Below are 15,502 nucleotides of genomic sequence, written 5' to 3'. Positions count from 1 at the left end.
TGAATCCTCCAAATGTTACACACGTGCTTAGATCAGGGGTAGGGAACCTGTGGCTCTTTTGATGACTGCATCTGGCTCTCAGAGAAATCTTAGCTGACATTGCTATAAGTAATAAATAATTCCGCTGGTAATCACAGCGTTAAAAATAACGTTCAAAATATAAAACATTCTCATGCATTTTAATCCATCCATCCGTTTTCTATCGCACCTTTTCAAGAAGTCGCAATAACGGCATTTATTTATTATTGGTTAGCTTCAGAATAACAATGCTATTAAAAAGAATAAGAGACTTATTATACTCTAAAAAGGTTGGTCTTACTTAAAAATGCACGCATTTAGTTGTATTCAGAGTTTAAAAATATTATATGGCTCTCACGGAAATACATTTTAAAATATTTGGCGTTCATGGCTCTCTCAGCCAAAGAGGTTCCCGACCCCTGGCTTAGAATATAGATTGCCATTATCTGGAAAGATTATTTGTATTTTTTACAATTATTTGTCTTGTTTTTGTTATTTGTGCTAATTGTTGGGCCGCTTATCCGTATTGGTCGATTTTCATGAAAAAGTATGTCGTCAGCCGTTGCAGATTCGTACCTTTCAATGCTGATCACAATCGCGAATCCCCTCTGGTTGAAACTGTATTCAAGCCAGAAGCTAATTGTGGTCAGGTCCCCTAAGTTGATACTAATGACCTCCATTGTGGCAAATAAACTGCAATTCTTAGAATCTTCAATATATTGTCACTGGAGGATGAGACGAAACATGTTACATACCGAGAGGGTCATTGCAGCAGAAAGTAAGCAGCTATTAACAGGAAATTACAAGTAGATTAATAAGAGTCTGGACTTGAGAGATCTTGCCCCAAGTGGAGGAGTTCAAGTACCTGGGAGTCTTGTTCACGAGTGAGGGAAGAGTGGATTGTGAGATCGACAGGCGGATCGGTGCGGCGTCTTCAGTAATGCGGACGCTGTATCGATCCGTTGTGGTGAAGAAGGAGCTGAGCCGGAAGGCAAAGCTCTCAATTTACCGGTCGATCTACGTTCCCATCCTCACCTATGGTCATGAGCTTTGGGTTATGACCGAAAGGACAAGATCACGGGTACAAGCGGCCGAAATGAGTTTCCTCCGCCGGGTGGTGGTTCTCTCCCTTAGAGATAGGGTGAGAAGCTCTGTCATCCGGGAGGAGCTCAAAGTAAAGCCGCTGCTCCTCCACATGGAGAGGAGCCAGATGAGGTGGTTCGGGCATCTGCTCAGGATGCCACCCGAACGCCTCCTTAGGGAGGTGTTTAGGGCACGTCCGACCGGCAGGAGGCCACGGGGAAGACCCAGGACACGTTGGGAAGACTATGTGTCCCAGCTGGCCTGGTAACGCCTCGGGATCCCCCGGGAGGAGCTGGACGAAGTGGCTGGGGAGAGGAAAGTCTGGGCTTTTCTGCTTAGGCTGTTGCCCCCGCGACCCGACCTCGGATAAGCGGAAGAAAATGGATGAATGGATAGACTAGAGAGAAGATGATATAACAATAACTGTTGGTGTGTCAGCTTTGTCGCTGCCAAAACCTAAAAGGAGTATGGATCCATAAATTGGTGGTCTCGATACCAAGGGTAGCATCAGTATAGGATCGATACTAGAGTGATCCGATCGATTTGTTTTTCTTCTCAAAATCATTTATTTGTTGTGTTTGTTAATGTTTACGGACTCAGGGAATGCGTACTTGGACACTGGAGGACTTTGAAAGCAAAAACCAATGTATAAACGAGAATAAGAAACTGGTATAAAGATAGTGTTGATGTGGTTAAACTGTCAATAAATTGAACATTTTACTGTTTTAGTATCGACCAATCTCACTCATGGATGATTGTCATCGGAATCGGCAGCATACAATCCTGATTGGAACATCCCTACTTGTTATTAGGGACCGAGTCCATTTGGGACAGAGGACCCTATTGTATTTCTAGCGTTTTATTATTATACCGCCGCCTCTTTGAGTTGTAATTTGACATTGAATTTAAAGGCCTACTGAAAGCCACTACTAGCGACCACGCAGTCTGATAGTTTATATATCAATGATGAAATCTTAACATTGCAACACATGCCAATACGGCCGGGTTAACTTATAAAGTGACATTTTAAAATTCCCGGGAAATATCCGGCTGAAACATCGCGGTATGATGACGTATGCGCGTGACGAAGTCCGAGTAACGGAAGTTATGGTACCCCGTAGAATCCTATACAAAAAGCTCTGTTTTCATTTCATAATTCCACAGTATTCTGGACATCTTTTGCAATTTTTTTAATGAACAATGAAGGCTGCAAAGAAGACAGTTGTAGGTGGGATCAGTGTATTAGCAGCGGACTACAGCAACACAACCAGGAGGACTTTGTTGGAGCGCTAGCCGCGCTAGCCGCCGACTTCACCTTGACTTCCTACGTCTCCGGGCCGCCAAACGCATCGGGTGAAGTCCTTCGTCCTTCTGCCGATCGCTGGAACGCAGGTGAGCACGGGTGTTGATGAGCAAATGAGGGCTGGTTGGCGTAGGTGGAGAGCTAATGTTTTTAGCATAGCTCTGTGCAGTGCGGTTGCTAAGTTAGCTTCAATGGCGTCGTTAGCACAGCATTGTTAACCTTCGCCAGCCTGGAAAGCATTAACCGTGTATTTACATGTCCACGGTTTAATAGTATTGTTGATTTTCTATCTATACTTCCAGTCAGGGGTTTATTTCTTTTGTGTCTATATGCAGTTAAAGCAAGATGCTATCACGTTAGCTCGTAGCTAAAGCATTTTGCCGATGTATTGTCGTGGAGATAAAAGGCACTGAATGTCCATTTCGCGTTCTCGACTCTCATTTTCAAGAGGATATAGTATCCCAGGTGGTTTAAAATACAAATCTGTGATCTACAATAGAAAAAGGAGAGTGTGGAATCCAATGAGCCAGCTTGTACCTAAGTTACGGTCAGAGCGAAAAAAGATACGTCCATCACTGCCTCTCAAGTCCTTCACTGTAACGTTCCTCATCTACAAATCTTTCATCCTCGCTCAAATTAATGGGGTAATCATCACTTTCTCGGTCCGAATCTCTCTCGCTCCATTGTAAACAACGGGGAATTGTGAGGAATACTAGCTCCTGTGACGTCACGCTACTTCCGCTACAGGCAAGGCTTTTTTTTATCAGCGAGCAAAAGTTGCGAACTTTATCGTCGATTTTCTCTACTAAATCCTTTCAGCAAAAATATGTCAATATCGCGAAATGATCAAGTATGACACATAGAATGGATCTGCTATTCCCGTTTAAATAAAAAAAAATCATTTCAGTAGGCCTTTAACATGCTTCAAAACTCACCAAATTGGACACACACATCAGGACTGGCGAAAATTGCAATCTAATCAAAAAACCAAACCCCAAAACACAAAATTGCGCTCCAGAGCCCCCTAGTAAGAAAACACTGCCTGTAACTCCCAGTAGGAATGTCGTAGAGACATGAAACAAAAACCTCTATGTAGGTCTCACTTAGACCTATATTTCATACACTGACAACCCCCAGCAAAAATCAACAGGAAGTTTGCAGTTCCCCCTTCAAAACAAAAGTTGTGTAAAAACAGTCACCTTTTTTCAAACATTATCTCCTCTGAGCGTGTTTGTCGTGTCAGCTTCAAATTACCACAGGAGAGAGATTGAACCCTTCTGATTAAAAGTTGATGAAAGAGTTTTAATTACTGCTCCGGTTTGGATTTTATGAGCCCTCAAAGTCGGTCCCGTCCATCGCTGCTTGCAGCTTTAATTATCATTGTTATTTTGCAGTTGTGGCTTGTGCAGCCCTTTGAGACACTCGTGATTTAGGGCTATATAAATAAACATTGATTGATTGATTGATTGAGTTGTCATTGTCTTGTTCTGCTTCAAAGAAATGTGTCATGGTCCTTCTGCTGTTCTTCATGGAAGATCCCAGCAGGACAGTAGTTCGGGAGATTTCTTGATAGAAATTAATAGAAAGACATCGAATCAAAAACAAGGCACGCTTACTCACTCGACAGTACATTCATGCATAAAGGAAACAAGTAAATTCATTAATGTGATCGAATGAATAATAGCCAGCTCGGCGTGGCCGTGCTGAGGAGTGTGTCGCCAGTCATATCAACAACTGGGCAGCCAGAGTCCTTGATGGCAGCTCAGGTTTGTTGAGTCCATTTTTTTTTTTAAATCATCACCATTTAGAAATGAGATGGCATGTTAATGGTCAACCCGAGATCCTCATTTTTATTCGATTTTAAATAAAAACGGAATGCATATGAATGTATTTTTCCTGCAGCCCTGGTGCATGGGGTTTCTTTTCCCATAGTTCAAAAACATGTACGTTAGGTACTTCGAAAACTCTAAACCAGTGTTTTTCAACCTTTTTTTTTTCATTGAAAAAATCCAGAGGCACACCACCGGCAGAAATCATTAAAAAACGAAACTCAGTTGACAGTAAAAAGTTGTTGTCGCAATTGTTGGGTATGACTTTAAACCATAACCAAGCATGCATCAATATAGCTCTTGTCTCAAAGTAGGTGTACTTTCACAACCTGTCACATCACGTCGTGATTTATTTAGACTTTTTTGCTGTTTTCCTGTGTAGTGTTTTACTTCTTGTCTTGTGCTCCTATTTTGGTGGCTTTTTCTCTTTTTTTTGGTATTTTCCTGTAGAAGTTTCATGTCTTCCTTTGAGTGATATTTCCCGCATCTACTTTGTTTTAGCAATCAAGAATATTTCAGTTGTTTTTATCCTTCTTTGTGGGGACATTGTTGATTGTCATGCCATGTTCGGATGTACATTGTGGACGCCGTCTTTGCTCCACAGTAAGTCTTTGCTGTCGTCCAGCATTCTGTTTTTGTTTACTTTGAGTTTGAGTTTGAGTTTATTTCGAACATGCAAGCATACAACATGATACATCACAATTTCCAGTTTCTTTTCAACATGTTCGAAAAGGAGTAGGAAGAAGCAGAGCTTATTTAATCCTACCCCTTTTCTTTACATAACAGTTGCAAAACTTTTTGTTCACTTCCTGTTCACAATTTTTCACAATAAACTCCATAAGTAATCACAATAAAAATAAATAAATAAATAATAGTAAGAATTTAATAATAATAATTGGTGAAGTAAGTCATATTTCATATGATGAGATAAGTAAGATTACTTTAAGAATGAATGAATGGATGGATGAAATAAATTGAGAATGTTTGTCATGGTTCTTCTTCTTTGTACTTTGTAAACACTTTAAGTTTGAAGAGTTTCTTGAAGTGTATCATATTAGTACATTGTTTGATTGCTTTGCTTAATCCATTCCATAATTTAATTCCACATACTGATATACTTTGTAGCCAGTACAGTTTTAGTTTCGTTCTGCATAGCCTTCCCTAAGCTTCAATGCCTTTTCTTAGGGGCACTCACCTTTTGTTTATTTTGGGTTTAAGCAATAGACACCTTTTTACCTGCACCCTGCCTCCCACTGTTTCCGACATCTACAAAGCAATTAGCTACCTGCTGCCACCTACTGATATGGAAGAGTATTACACGGTTACTAAGCCGAGTTTTAGACAGCACCGACACTCAACAACAACATCATTTGCAGACTATAATTACTGGTTTGCAAAAAATATTTTTAACCCAAATAGGTAAAATTAGGTAATCTCCCACGGCACACCAGACTGGTTGAAAAACACTGCTCTAAACTTATAATACGACTGGAACAAACGCCATCTTAAATAAGCAGTATCGCTGAAGGGACAGACGGATTAAGGAGGATACAGTATCTGGCGGTAAGGAACTAAAGTGGTGAAGAGTTGTACAATGGCTTCCCTGTGTTGACACAAGCCTCTGGTTCACTGAATCACACATCCGACTTCTTAGGTATTCGTGTAATTTTAATATCGCTGCTGTCATGTAACAACACAAGACTAGAGCTAAACTCACACTCTAAGATGACTGGATCACGCTAAAATGCGCTTATGGGTTCATCACAGTTGCCTATGCGCAAAATAAGCAGGCTGACTCGAATCCCGTCTTTACCTCGATTCTTTAAACTGTTGTTCATGGAGCATTTAGGGTACGGTTACTTTTTCTCAGCTTGTAACTGTAGGTTTAAGTTAGAGGGATTGTGTAGCCAATTCTCTGAATTGATGAGAAAGAATAAACATCAAGCCAAAGGGTCTGTGTGCGTGGGCAGCGATGTAATACCCAGCATGACTTCACTCTCACTAGCATCCACTCCCACACACCTCAATGTGAATCCCTTCTGTCAATTTATACAGACCCCTTTTTAACTCTGTTATGTTGCTGTTTTACAGCAGGAGAACTAAGATACACTATATTGCCAAAAGTATTTGGACCCCCCCATCCAAATGATGAGGATCAGGTGTCCTAATCACAGGTGTATAAAATCAAGCACTTAGGCATGGAGACTGTTTCTACAAACACTTGTGAAAGAATGGGCCGCTCTCAGTGATTTCCAGCGTGGAACTGTCATAGGATGCCACCTGTGCAACAAATCCAGTCGGGAAATTTCCTCGCTCCTAAATATTCCAAAGTCAACTGGAAGAAAATGGAAGAGTTTGGGAACAACAGCAACTCAGCCACCAAGTGGTAGACCACGTAAACTGACAGAGAGGTCAGCATAGTGCAAAGACTTTCTGCACAGTCAGTTGCTACAGAGCTCCAAATTTCATGTGACCTTCCAATTAGCCCACGTACAGTACGCAGAGAGCTTCATGGAATAGGTTTCCATGGCCGAGCAGCTGCATCTAAGTCATACGTCACCAAGTCCAATGCAAAGCGTGGGATGCAGTGGTGTAAAGCACGTCACCACTGTACTCTAGAGCAGTGGAGACGCCTTCTCTGGACTGATGAATCACACTTTTCCATCTGGCAATCTGATGGACCAGTCTGGGTTTGGAGGTTGCCAGGAGAACGCTACATTTCGGAATGCATTGTGCCGAGTGTGAAATTTGGTAGGAGGAGGAATTATGGTGTGGGGTTGTTTTTCAGGAGTTGAACCTGGCCCCTTAGTTCCAGTGAAAGGAACTTTGAATGCTCCAGGTTACCAAAACATGTTGGACAATTCCATGCTCCCAACCTTGTGGAAACAGTTTGGAGCAGTTTGACTGTGCACCAGTACACAACGCAAGGTCCATAAAGACATGGATGACAGAGTATGGTGTGGATGAACTTGACTGGCCTGCACAGAGTCCTGACCTGAAACCGATAGAACACCTTTGGGATGAATTAGAACGGAGACTGAGAGCCAGGCCTTCTCCACCCACATTAGTGTGTGACCTTACTAATGCGCTTTTGGGAAGAATGGTGGGAAATTCCTATAAACACACTCCGCAACCTTGTGGACAGCCTTCCCAGAAGACTTGAAGCTGTAATAGCTGCAAAAGGTGGACCGACACCATATTGAACCCTATGGGTTAGGAATGGGATGGCACTTCAAGTTCATATGTGAGTCAAGGCAGGTGGCCAAATACTTTTGGCAATATAGTGTATGTTGTAAAAACCCTGAATGACCATGTCAGTGTTGAGAATGTATTATACCATAACAGTGAGTACATTGTGTTTTCATAAGATTGAACATACAAGCATTCACATTGGGTAAAAAAAAAAAGGTCTACTTTCACTTCAAAAAGAGCAGCTTGTGCACGTGCTGATTTTATCCCCAGGCTGATAAACGTGACAGAGGGAACTCCCAGCCAGCTGGACACTGTGTGCTTGGGTGACTCCGACATGATGATATGTACTGCACCGCACAACGCTTCTTGGCACACTACAATCCTATCGGTTAGTGAGTAAGCTTTCAGTTTTAAACAACATGGAGGAAGGCCCAGTCAGCTCAAACATCTTGTTAAACTTACCTACTTTAGTTTGCAGTCCTCTATTTCAGTGTTTTTCAACCACTGTGCCGCGGCACACTAGTGTGCCGTGAGATACAGTCTGGTGTGCCCTGGGAGATTATCTAATTTCACCTATTTGGGGTAAAAAATATTTTCTGCAAACCAGTAATTATAGTCTGCAAATGATGTGTTGTTGTTGAGTGTCGGTGCTGTCTAGAGCTCGGCAGAGTAACCGTGTAATACTCTTCCATATCAGTAGGTGGCAGCCGGTAGCTAATTGCTTTGTAGATGCCGGAAACAGCGGGAGGCAGGGTGCAGGTAAAAAGGTGTCTAAAGCTTAAACCAAAAATAAACAAAAGGTGAGTTCCCCTAAGGAAAGGCATCGAAGCTTAGGGAAGGCTATGCAGAACGAAACTAAAACTGAACTGGCTACAAAGTAAACAAAAACAGAATGCTGGACGACAGCAAAGACTTACTGTGGAGCAAAGACGGCTTCCACAATGTACATCCGAACATGACATGACAATCAACAATGTCCCCACAAAGAAGGATAAAAACAACTTAAATAGTCTTGATTGCTAAAACAAAGTAGATGCGGGAAATATCGCTCAAAGGAAGACATGAAACTGCTACAGGAAAATACCAAAAAAAGAGAAAAAGCCACCAAAATAGGAGCGCAAGACAAGAAGTAAAACACTACACACAGGAAAACAGCAAAAAAGTCCAAATAAGTCAGGGTGTGATGTGACAGGTGGTGACAGTACACCTACTTTGAGACAAGAGTTATAGTCATGCATGCTTGGTTATGCTTTAAAGTCATATCCAACAATTGCGACAACGACTTTTTACTGTCAACTGAGTTTAATTTTTAATGATTTCTGCTGGTGGTGTGCCTCCGCATTTTTTCAACGCCAAAAATGTGCCTTGGCTCAAAAAAGGTTGAAAAACACTGCTCTATTTAACAAAAACTAATTCAACCATTTTATTTCACACATCATTTTATATACAAAGTGCTCCATGTCAGAATTTACCACTACATTTCAACAAAATTTTTTAATAAACTTGGAATACGGTAACACTTTTTTAGGGCTGAGACAATGAGCAGTTTTCCAATAACAAGCCACGCTCATAAAAAGGCTTATAAAAGAACAAAGTTCCTTGAAATTAACAGTTGTGATGATTCCAACAAAGAAGAGAAGAAGCCTTGTTTGTTCATCCATATCAGACTACAGTAATTTAGAACAAGAAACATTTTTAACAATGGATATTTATGTATAAATCTATTATTAGAGATGTCCGATAATGGTTTTTTTGCCGATATCCGATATTGTCCAACTCTTAATTACTGATTCCGATATGAACCGATACCGATATATCATACTTGCCAACCTTGAGACCTCCGATTCCGGGAGCTGGGGGGTGGGGCGGGGGCGTGGTTGGGGGCGGGGTGCGTGGTTAAGAGGGGAGGAGTATATTTACAGCTAGAATTCACCAACTCGAGTATTTCATAAATATTTCATATATATATATATATATATATATATATATATATATATATATATATATATATATATACAGTATATATGAAATACTAGACTTTCAGTGAATTCTAGCTATATATATATATATATATATATATATATATATATATATATATATATATATTTATTTATTTTATTATACATATAAATAAAAGAAATACTAGAATTTCAGTGTTCCGGTGGCTATCCAGTAGATGGCAGTATTGTCCTGTTTAAGAGTGTCACAACATTGCTGTTTACGGCAGACGACCTGCTTTAAGGTAGACGAAAACGTGACTGCTGTTGTTGTGTGTTGTTACCGCACTGGGAGGACGTTAATGAAACTGCCTAACAATAAACCCACATAAGAAACCAAGAACTCGCTTTCGATCATTCTACAGTTATAACGTGATTGGGCAGGCACGCTGTTTATATCGTGGGAACGCGGACGTGAAAACAGACTGTCGCCGCTGTCCCCACTCAGGTCCGCATGGAGCTGGAGGGGGCGTGGCCTCCAGCTCCGGCTGAATTCCGGGAGTTCATCGGGAGAAAATTTCTTCCGGGAGGTTATCGGGAGAGGCGCAGAATTCCGGGAGTCTCCCGGTAAAACCGGGAGGGTAGGCAAGTATGTGATATATAGTCGTGGAATGAACACATTATTATGCCTAATTCTGTTGTGATGCCTCGCTGGATGCATTAAACAATGTAACAAGGTTTTCCAAAATAAATCAACTCAAGTTATTGAAAAAAGTGACATCATGGCACTGCCATATTTATTATTGAAGTCACAAAGTGCATTATTTTTTTTAACATGCCTCAAAACAGCAGCTTGGAATTTGGGACATGCTCTCCCTGAGAAAGCATGAGGAGGTTGAGGTGGTCGGGGTTGGGTGGGACGGGGGGTGTATATTGTAGCGTCCCAGAAGAGTTAGTGCTGCAAGGGGTTCTGGGTATTTGTTCTGTTGTGTTTATGTTGTTTTACGGTGCGGATGTTCTCCCGAAATGTGTTTGTCATTCTTGTTTGGTGTGGGTTCACAGTGTGGCGCATATTTGTAATAGTGTTAAACTTGTTCATACGGTCACCCTCAGTGTGACCTGTATGGCTGTTGACCAAGTATGCCTTGCATTCACTTGTGCGTGTAAAAAGCCGTAGATATTATGTGACTGGGCCGGCACGCAAAGGCAGTGCCTTTAAGGTTTATTGGCGCTCTGTACTTCTCCCTACGTCCGTGTACACAGCGGCCTTTTAAAAAGTCATACATTTTAGTTTTTGAAACCGATACCAATAATTTTGAAACCGATATCGATAATTTCCGATATTACATTTTAAAGCATTTATCGGCCGATAATATCGGCAGCCCGATATTATCTGACATCCCTACCTATTAGTGGTCCCACTAAAACTACTTTTTTACACATTTTTTGAATAGTCCATTCTTAAAAATAAACATTTCTGCCAGAGTGTTTAACATCCAAAGTAGAAATTGGTGACATGATTTAAAATCCATAATATTGCAGCCTCTTGCAATAATGACATTCTGTGTGTCAGCCATGATATTAGGGTTGCAGCATTTCCTGGTAATCTTTGATTGTATTTATTAACAGTAATGATGTTGGCTTTTCCCTTACAAATGTTACTAATCACTGTGGTGTGGCAGCCAGGAGGAGGTTGGCCTATCAATCATGAGGCAGACAATGCCATCTTACTGACGTCTTATACATCTACAGCAGTGTTTTTCAACCACTGTGCCGCGGCCTGTGAGATACAGTCTGGTGTGCTGGGGGAGATTATGTCATTTGACCTATTTGGGTTAAAAATATTATTTGCAAACCAGTAATTATAGTCTGCAAATGATGTGTTGTTGTTGAGTGTCGGTGCTGTCTAGAGCTCGGCAGAGTAACCGTGTAATACTTTTCCATATCAGTAGGTGGCAGCAGGTAGCTAATTGCTTTGTAGCTGTCAGAAACAGCGGGAGGCAGGGTGGAGGTAAAAAGGTGTCTAATGCTTAAACCAAAAATAAACAAAAGGTAAGTGCCCCTAAGAAAAGGCATTGAAGCTTAGGGAAGGCTATGCAAAACGAAACTGGCTATAAAGTAAACAAAAACAGAATGCTGGACGACAGCAAAGACTTACTGTGGAGCAAAGACTGTGGAGTACATCCGAACATGACATGACAATCAACAATGTCCCCGCAAAGAAGGATAAAAACAACTGAAATATTCTTGATTGCTAAAACAAAGTAGATGTGGGAAATATCGCTCAAAGGAAGACATGAAACTGCTACAGGCAAATACCAAAAAAAGAGAAAAAGCCACCAAAATAGGAGCGCAAGACAAGAACTAAAACACTACACACAGGAAAACAGCAAAAACAGGTGGTGACAGTACACCTACTTTGAGACAAGAGCTATATTGATGCATGCTTGGTTATGCTTTAAAGTCATACCCAACAATTGCGACGACGACTTTTTACTGTCAACTGAGTTTGGTTTTTGTGTGCCACTGGATTTTTTCAACGCAAAAAATGTGCCTTGTAGGGGTGTAACGGTACGTGTATTTGTATTGAACCGTTTCGGTACGGGGTTCTGGTTTGGTTCGGATGTGTACCGAACGAGTTTCCACACGGACATATTAAGTAGCGTAACGCACGCTGTGTAAACAATGCACACCGAGGCACAACACACGGCATGCTAGCAGCTAACGGGCTAGGATAGACTGACCATACGTCCTCTTTTCACCGGACATGTCCTCTTTTGCGGAGCTGTCAAAATGCCTCAAATGTCCGGCATTTTGAGTTAGGGTTGCGTGTATTTTCAATGTACGTTCAGGGTTAAGAAGGGGTTAAAAACAAAACAAATTGTGAGCATCATGCAGCATTGGTGAGGGAGGGTCAGAGACAGAGAGAGAGAGAGAGTTATGATAAACGCGCATGCGTCATCAGGCTCTGCTTTTTATCCATAGATTTATCACATTTAATGTTTTATTATCTATAGCAGGGGTGTCAAAAGTGTGCCCCGGAGGCCATTTGCGGCCCACAGCTAATGTTTTAAAGGCCCACGGCACATTCTAAAAATACTATTCAAATAAACAAAAACATAACAAAAGTGAAATAAAAAAGCTTAAAGGTGAAATGTAATTTAGAAAAAGTTGCAATGTTGACTAATAAAACAAAGCAGTTTTTTTTTTCTTTCAAACTGTCATTGCTCAAAACATAATATTGAATAAAAATCAATGTTATTATGAATTATTGACCTATCCCAGGTTCCCATTACTTCACATCAAATATTACACAAAGAAAAATATTTTTGGTTGAAGATTTTGCAAATTTGGTAAATAAATAACCAAAAAATTTATATTTTGTTGTTTTCTTACTGTACCGAAAATGAACCGAACCGTGACCTCTAAACCGAGGTACGTACCGAACTGAATTTTTTGTGTACCGTTACACCGCTAGTGCCTTGGCTCAAAAAAGGTTGAAAAACTCTGTACTAGGATGATCACTGGTCTTTTATTTAAAGGGGAGCTGCACTTTTTTTTAGGAGTTTTGCCTATCGTTCACAGTCATAATGAGAGACAAGAACATGCATGTCTTTTTTTTTTTTTTTTTTTTTTTTAGGATTTTAAAGATGATAAAAAATTCTTGGAAGATGAGGCTAACGGGAGTCACCTTTGTGGCCTTCAAAACCCTCTAAGACAACTTCAAAAACCCTCTAGCAATGTGTTGTATACACACTGCAACTACGTATGTGTAATGTAATAACAGACACCATCATAACAATATATAATATTTACAATATTTACCGTATTTTGGTCATTTTATGCACAGCCGTACTAATTCATATCCAACATTGTGAGAACAACTTTTTACTGTCGATATCAGCTGCTGAGTTTCATTTTTTAATGATTTCTGCTGGTGGTGTGCCTCGGGATTTCTTCAACACAAAAAATGTCCCTTGGCTCACAAAATGTTGAAAAACTCTGCTGTAGATCATTTTTTTTCAACCTTCTTTTTTGTTTTTACCTGCACCCTGCCTCCCGCTGTTTCCGACATCTACAAAGCAATTAGCTACCGGCTGCCACCTACTTTTGCGTTGAAAAAATGCAGAGGCACACCTCCAGTACTGTCACCACCTGTCACATCACACCCTGACTTATTTGGACTTTTTTGCTGTTTTCCTGTCTGTAGTGTTTTAGTTCTTGTCTTGCGCTCCTATTTTGGTGGCTTTTTCTCTTTTTTTGGTATTTTCCTGTAGCAGTTTCATGTCTTCCTATGAGAGATATTTCCCACATCTACTTTGTTTTAGCAATCAAGAATATTTCAGTTGTTTTTATCCTTCTTTGTGGGGACATTGTTGATTGTCATGTCATGTTCGGATGTACTTTGTGGACGCCGTCTTTGCTCCACAGTAAGTCTTTGCTGTCGTCCAGCATTCTGTTTTTGTTTACTTTGCAGCCAGTTCAGTTTTAGTTTCGTTCTGCATAGCCCTCCCTAAGCTTCAATGCCTTTTCTAAGGGGCACTCACATTTGGTTTATTTTTGGTTTAAGAATTAGACACTTTTTTACCTGCACCCTGCCTCCCGCTGTTTCCGACATCTACAAAGCAATTAGCTACCTGCTGCCACCTACTTTTGCGTTGAAAAAATGCACAGGCACACCTCCAGTACTGTCACCACCTGTCACATCACACCCTGACTTATTTGGACTTTTTTGCTGTTTTCCTGTCTGTAGTGTTTTAGTTCTTGTCTTGCGCTCCTATTTTGGTGGCTTTTTCTCTTTTTTTTGGTATTTTCCTGTAGCAGTTTCATGTCTTCCTATGAGAGATATTTCCCGCATCTACTTTGTTTTAGCAATCAAGAATATTTTAGTTGTTTTTATCCTTCTTTGTGGGGACATTGTTGATTGTCATGTCATGTTCGGATGTACTTTGTGGACGCCGTCTTTGCTCCACAGTAAGTCTTTGCTGTCGTCCAGCATTCTGTTTTTGTTTACTTTGCAGCCAGTTCAGTTTTAGTTTTGTTCTGCATAGCCTTCTCTAAGCTTCAATGCCTTTTCTAAGGGGCACTCACCTTTGTTTATTTTTGGTTTAAGCATTAGACACCTTTTTACCTGCACCCTGCCTCCCGCTGTTTCCGACAGCTACAAAGCAATTAGCTACCGGCTGCCACCTACTGATATGGAAGAGTATTACACGGTTACTCTGCCCAGCTCTAGACACACTCAACAACAACACATCATTTGCAAACTATAATTACTGCTTTGCAAAACATATTTTTAACCCAAATAGGTAAAATGACATCATCTGTCGCGGCACAGTGGTTGAAAACCCCTGACATCTTAGATACTTTACTTACCCACTTCCACCTATCTGGGATTAAGACCATTAAATGAATGTCGGCCGCTAATTAAACCGTCTTAACCTCTGAGCTCGGTGTAAATAAATGAGTGGTGTAAACAAGCGTCTCACCTCGAAGACTCCTCGGAGAATCCGCCGTCCAAAAGTCGGACTTTACAGAAGAGAACGCCGTTGACGAACGGAACCGACGAGAGCTCGTCCAGCTCAAAATTCACCTTGAATTTGAATTTCTTTTTTTTCATCATCATTAAATCCATACACAGTCTTTTGAGGAGGATGTTTAGCGTCGACGGTCCATTGTGCGACGGTACCGACACCGCCGAGATGTGTGCTGGTTGGAGGATGGGGACGCTGTCCACAACACTCGTCCATCGCCCGAAGGATGCACCCGAAACACTTCCTGCGGAGCTTTTCAAAATAAAACCGAGCAACACAATTCAGCGATGTATCCAGTGTGTGTACGGATTCGGAATAAATGCAATCTGCGACGGCAGTACAACAATACAATTAAATATGGTCAAACGTGCTGTATTGATGATTTTTGTATTGGTTCTAATCAGATTCGTTCAGTTCAGTTTCAGTTTATTTGGAACATGCAATGTACTGCATCACATATTTCCGGTTGTATCATTACAGCACGTCCGAAAAGGAGTAGGAAGAAGCTGAGTTTATTTAATCCTGTCCCTTAGCAATTGTATCCCATTCCTTGTTCTCTGTAACAGAACAGTGAATAAATAAACAATATACCATAGTAAGTAAACA

General features: G+C 40.9%; 1 protein-coding gene across 2 annotated transcripts in view; it reads right to left on the bottom strand.

Annotated features, from left to right (window-relative positions):
• The window catches only part of LOC133635401 (EEIG family member 2-like), an 86,670-nt gene extending 71,562 nt beyond the window's left edge, over positions 1–15,108 (bottom strand). For both annotated transcript variants that reach the window (XM_062028571.1, XM_062028572.1), the window contains exon 1: positions 14,852–15,108. In XM_062028571.1, the coding sequence (XP_061884555.1) occupies positions 14,852–14,997 (146 nt within the window). In that variant the 5' untranslated portion in view covers positions 14,998–15,108. The remainder of the gene's footprint in view (positions 1–14,851) is intronic.
• Positions 15,109–15,502: the final 394 nt, after the last annotated feature.

Source organism: Entelurus aequoreus, linkage group LG19 (assembly GCF_033978785.1).
Source record: "Entelurus aequoreus isolate RoL-2023_Sb linkage group LG19, RoL_Eaeq_v1.1, whole genome shotgun sequence".
NCBI lineage: Eukaryota > Metazoa > Chordata > Actinopteri > Syngnathiformes > Syngnathidae > Entelurus > Entelurus aequoreus.
Note: the sequence above shows the minus strand (reverse complement) of the source record. Positions and strands in the feature narration are given on the sequence as shown.